The 5,275-nt window shown below is 59.2% G+C and overlaps 1 protein-coding gene across 2 annotated transcripts in view; it reads left to right on the top strand.

The window, feature by feature from the left end:
- STMN3 (stathmin 3) overlaps positions 1-735 on the top strand; it is a 10,440-nt gene extending 9,705 nt beyond the window's left edge. For both annotated transcript variants that reach the window (XM_040638602.1, XM_040638603.1), the window contains exon 5: positions 362-735. In XM_040638602.1, the coding sequence (XP_040494536.1) occupies positions 362-421 (60 nt within the window). In that variant the 3' untranslated portion in view covers positions 422-735. The remainder of the gene's footprint in view (positions 1-361) is intronic.
- The last annotated feature ends 4,540 nt before the right edge of the window (positions 736-5,275 follow it).

The following is a 5,275-nucleotide window of genomic DNA, read 5'->3' as shown; positions in this document are numbered from 1 at the left end:
TGGAGACAGCCCAAATTGAGGCGAGGCCCCCCGCCCTGCCGGAGCCCCCTAGGAGTGGCCTCTGCTTCAGCCCACGGGGTGGCACCAGGTTGGTGCCAGGGGGTACCCTGGAGCTTGCAAACCCAAGGAAGTTCCCTGGAGTCAGGGCTCGCTCTCTGGTTTGGGTGACCCCCCCCCCCCCCCCCCGGCCACACTTTCGGGGGAGGACATGGGCCTCCCCTGCTCTCTGTTGCTCCTCTGTCCTGGTCGTTAAGGTGTCCTCATTGGTCGCTTCTCCTGCACTTAGAAGGGTCCCCGAAGCCTGCGTGGGGGGGGGAGGGGCAGCCCCCAGCCGCTGCGGCACCCCCACCTGTCCTTGCAGGAGCTGCACGCCGCTGAAGTGCGCAGGAACAAGGAGCAGCGAGAGGAGATGTCCGGCTAGGGGGCTGTGGACCAGAGGCGCCTGGATCCTGAGAGGAGACATCAACACACGCGGGTTCTGGTTTCGTCTTGTCCCACTTTGTCTAGATGCAACTTCTGTTCCTGCTCCCTCCCTCCCCTGCACTCCCAGCTCCTGCTTCTCTTTCCGCTCTGAGCTGTCCAGTCCTTCACAGGCTCTCCCTCAAGGAGCCACCAGGGCGTGGCACGCAGTCCCTCAGTTCAGGCACCAGACCAGGCAGTGGCTGGGTCCCCTTTTGGTGGCCCTCTTACCAGATGTGGTGACAGCCTCAATAAATCCAGTGGTGGTAGCAGGAACATGTGGGTCCTTATGCTGGCTTGTCCTGTGAGCACATTGTCACTTAGGGCACATCCTCTGAGCCAGCTCCTTGCTGCTGACAGGCAAAGGTGACACCACTGCCTGCAAGGCCGTCGGTGGGAGGGGGTGGATGGAGCACGGGGACGGGGGGGCAGAGGAAGAAAGAAGGACCTTTGGGCGTGTGTGGCCAGGGCAGCCATGGGAGCCATCTGTGCAGTGGAATGTTTCGGGATTGGTGTGTAGGGGTCCTCTGAGACCACCTGGCCTGTAGTGGGCAGCTTGGGCTGGCCTGGGAAGCTGTAGTCATTGCCTGTGGCTGGAGTGGGGTGCGGGGAGGGTGGGATGTGGCCTGGCCTGAGTGTCTTCAGGGGAGTGGGCATTCTCCACCTGGGACCCGTGAGCAAGCTGCCATGGTCTAGAGGGTTGTGGGCTGCATGGACGCCCCTTGCTGGCCTCTCCTTCCAGGAGTGCCTGCCTCCTAGGAACCTCTGGCCCAGTACCCATGTGCGGAAAGCCCTCCTCCATCAATACTCCTCCCCCTAGGCTTTACAGACCCTTGGAGGACCCTGTCTTTAGAGCCCTTTGGAGTCTTGGCCCCTTCCTGTGCCCTCACTCTGGTAGAAAGATGCTCCCATGATGCTCTGGGCCATGGGGCTTTTAGGCTCTCCTCTGGACAAGTGTGGCTAGGTGTGAGTGAGTGGCAGCCACGAGTGCCCCTCAGGGAGCAGACAGCGGGGGGAGTAGGGGACCAGCTGCCTGGAGATTCAGATGTTGGGGGACGGCATTCCCAAACCACCTTCCCGCCTAGTCCATCCTTGACTTTCTTGACCTGTGGCCCCCTCTGGCTCTAGGCCTCTCCTGCCAAGACCTTCCTGGACTGGGCTCCTTGTCTTCCGTCAGCCTAGGGGGAATCTCCAGAGTCCCCGCGCCGGCCTTTGAGGGCTGTCACCTGCTGGACATGGGAGGTGTCCGGTCTGTGGCCCTGCAGCACCTTCTCCTTCTCCCGTGGCAGCCCCATTCCACAGCTGAGTGATGAGGGCAGGGTCCCTGCTGACCATCCTCCGGTGGAAAGCATGAGGGGACAGACTGCAAGTTCTTGCAGGACCCCAGCACTTCAGAAACCAGTTGGGGGGCAGCCCCTGGTTTCCATCTTACAGAACCCTATGCCGGCGGACTCCCAGGGCCCAGCCAGAGAACACAGGTGGATGCTGACCCCCGACAACAGGCTTAGGGGGAAGGAGGGGCCCGTGCCCACTCTCCTTGTCCCATGCACACAGCCTCCAGGGGAGTGACAAGCCAGGATTGGAACCCAGCTGTCCCACACGTGGCTCCTGTGGGACTCAGAAAGAGACGCGGAAAGAGAACAGAGGGCTGGATTTCTTTCAGCAGTGGCAGCTCTCTCATAGTGGAAGCTAGTATGATATGTACCCATCTCATCCACGTAGTGAAAGTGAACTTAAAATTAAATCAAATCAATGATTAAAGACAAAACACCAAGACCTGTGTGTTTAAGAAGCAGCTGAACTGTCCCCGTGTGCTCCCGCATCTGTGGGGTCAGGACGGGCTGCAAGGCCGCTCCTGGCGAGCGCGTGAATGCTGCGCAGGTAGCTCCTGACTGAAGCCGTGGTCACGTTTGTTCTTATCACAATTAGATAGTTCTAATGACAAAGGAAGCTTTAAGAAATGAGTGTGTGAATGACACACAAGCCTGCTTTCCTCTCTGGAGCCCCAGGAGACAGTGCGGGTGTGAGGGAGGAGGCAGGGCCCACACGGCAGGTGGGGCTGCCCCAGCTCTCCCCAGGGCCGAGCCCTCCTGCTGGCCTGGGCCTCCAGCTGCTGCCATGGAGGACACATGAGGGGCTGAGGTCTGAGGCTTGCTCTTCCCACTGCAGTGTCCTGTGGGTCTTACTCAGATGTGGAGTGGGTTCTGGTGGTCCTAGTGGGTCCCAGGAGTACACCCCGTGACTCTGAGGCCCCCACTGGGCAGCTGATTGTTCACAGACACAAATCTGGCCCCAAGGTGTGGACCTAGAGTGGCAAAGAGAATAAGCAGACATCCTGACTCACACTGGTGGTCTGCCTGTCCCGTGGGACCCAAATAGCCACGTGGAGTGCCCAGCAGGGACCCCTCTGCTAGGGACCAGGCGTGTTTGGTAGGTGTTCATGCAGGCTATGCCCAGGCCTCCACGTGGGCCTCAAGTCCAGACCCTGGGTAGGCGCCTGCTCCCCGGATCCAGAGAGACCCCTCACCTCTCCCCCACACTCGCCTACCTCTCCTGGGGCAGGCAGTCCAGCTCCTTCCCCCGGCTCCAAGCACCTCTCACCATAGCCCCTCCTTCCCCTGCCCAGGAAGAGGTGGGAAAGTCAGAATCTGGGACACACAGCCGCCCAAGAGACAGAGACTTCAGAAACCCGCAAGAGGAAGAGCTGGGAGAAAGGTGGGGAGCGAGGGAGTGTGTCGAAAATATTTTTATGAGGTGTGAGTTCCACATGCCAGTGTTTTGGGTACATGGACACGTGCCACACACAAGCACACGGCCTGGCATTCGCAGAGGACCGGGCTGATCACAGGTCAGGGCTTCTCAATCCTTAGCGGACCCTAAGCAGGCGTTGGAGGGCACGCGGCCTTTCTGACAGTCACCACGTGGGGTCTCTGAGATCGGGCAAGGGTGGAGAGCCCTTCACAGATCACACTTCCCCTAACAACGACAACAAAAAAGCGAAGGTGGGAGTCTTTCTGGGGAGCCCATCCCGGGTTCCTTGTCTGGGCTTCACCACAAACAACCTCAAGCAGCGGCTTAAAACATCACACCTTATCTCACCACGTCCTGAAGTCAGGAACTCAGGAGCTGGGCTGTCTGGCTCCAGGCCTCGCCGGAGGTTGCAGTCGGGACGTCGGCCGAGGCCGGACTGGGGTGGAGGACCCTCAAGCCAGCCCGCCCACACGGAGTCAGCAGGCGGCCTCAGGTCCTCCCCCCGGGATCGCTCCCTGGGGCTGCGTGGGCACCTCAGCATGCGGCGGCTGGCCCCCAGGCCGAGCTGTCAGGGCGGGAGAGGAGGCAGCTGCACGACCTAATCTCAGGCAGAGTTCCACACGCTCTGGGTGTCAGAAGTGCGTCACCGGGAAGCCTGCACTCAAGAGGAGTCAGACCCCACCCGCGAAGACGAGGGATGTCAAGAATCCGTGGGCATCTTTTAAAACCACGTCAGACGGGCTGCCTTGAGTGACCCCGTGTATTCTGGACACAGCTGGTGTTCACCCAGTGTCTGGGGGCTGCGGTGGGTCCCAGCCCCTAATCACTGCGTCTAGCGAAACTGGCAAGATGGTAGCACAGAGAGCCTTCGGTCCCACACACGGCCTCCTGCGGCCCGCTCGCACACCCCCTGCTGGGCGGGCTCAAGCTGAGGCTGTGGAAGCCAGGGTGGGAAAAGTCAGCACCGACCACGGTTCTCTCTTGCCCAAGATGGCTTGCTCTTCCACATCATAGCAGCGTTCCGGGACTGCTGTAACAACTGCCCCACATGGGCGCCTTAGAACACCAGAAACACATTCTCTCACAGTTCTGGGGCCGGAGCCCCAAATCGAGGTGTCACAAGGCCATGCTTCCTCTGAAACCTGTGCTGGAGGTCATCCTGGCCTCTCCTAACGCTGGCTGTTGGGAAAGGCAGTCTTTCCACCCCAAACAGAACCGCTTAGGAACAGGCTTTGGGCCTGGAACCCTTCTTTCCAACAAATAAGGAGCCCACAGAATGTGTACAGGACGTCCTTCCCTGCCGCAAGCTCAGTGAGCGATCTGTTGTCCTGCTTGGGTGAGCACCGCAGGTGAGCACCCCCAGGTAAGCATCCCCCAGGTGAGCACCCCCAGGTGAACACCCTCAGGCAGGCCCCCAGCTTTCAGTACTTCAGGCTCTGGGGGGTTGGGTCTTCCCACTGCAGGACAGGAGGGGTGGGTGCACAGGGACCAGCTGGCCAAGCAGACCTTGTGCGTCTCTTCCTTGCACGAGTGAAGCTGCTCTGTCAGCACTTGAAGGCTTCACGTGTTCCTTGGCAACTCCAGTGCCAGGATGTGGTGGGCAGACTGTGTGGACTCTTACCCCAGGTGACTGGTGCTGTGATGAGCTTTGCTCTCCTCCATGGAGCAGGGGTCCTCCCCTGGCACTGAGAACCAGAGCTGGTGTTCTGCCGGACACTCAGAATCTTTGGCATCCCTCGGCTCGTGCATCATGCCAATCTGTGGTCACATGGCCGCGTCCCCTTTTTGTGTGTCCGTCTCTGTGGGACACCAGTCATTGGATTGGGGCCCCCCTAATCCAATATGACCTCATTTTAGTAATTACGCCTGCAACAGCCCTATTTCCAAATAAGGTCACATTCTGAGTTACTGGGAATTGAGATATCAACATATTTTTGGGCATCATGATTCAACCAAAAACAGAAATTGTAGATATATAATCCATAGCTTTATTTTTTTTAAGTAATCTCTACACCCAGTGTGGGGCTCAAACTTAGAACCCTGAGTTCAAGAGTCACATGCTCCT

The sequence above is a fragment of the Ursus maritimus genome, unplaced genomic scaffold (genome assembly GCF_017311325.1).
Source record: "Ursus maritimus isolate PB19 unplaced genomic scaffold, ASM1731132v1 scaffold_22, whole genome shotgun sequence".
Classification (NCBI taxonomy): Eukaryota; Metazoa; Chordata; class Mammalia; order Carnivora; family Ursidae; genus Ursus; species Ursus maritimus.
This window is presented reverse-complemented; position numbering and strand designations above follow the sequence as displayed.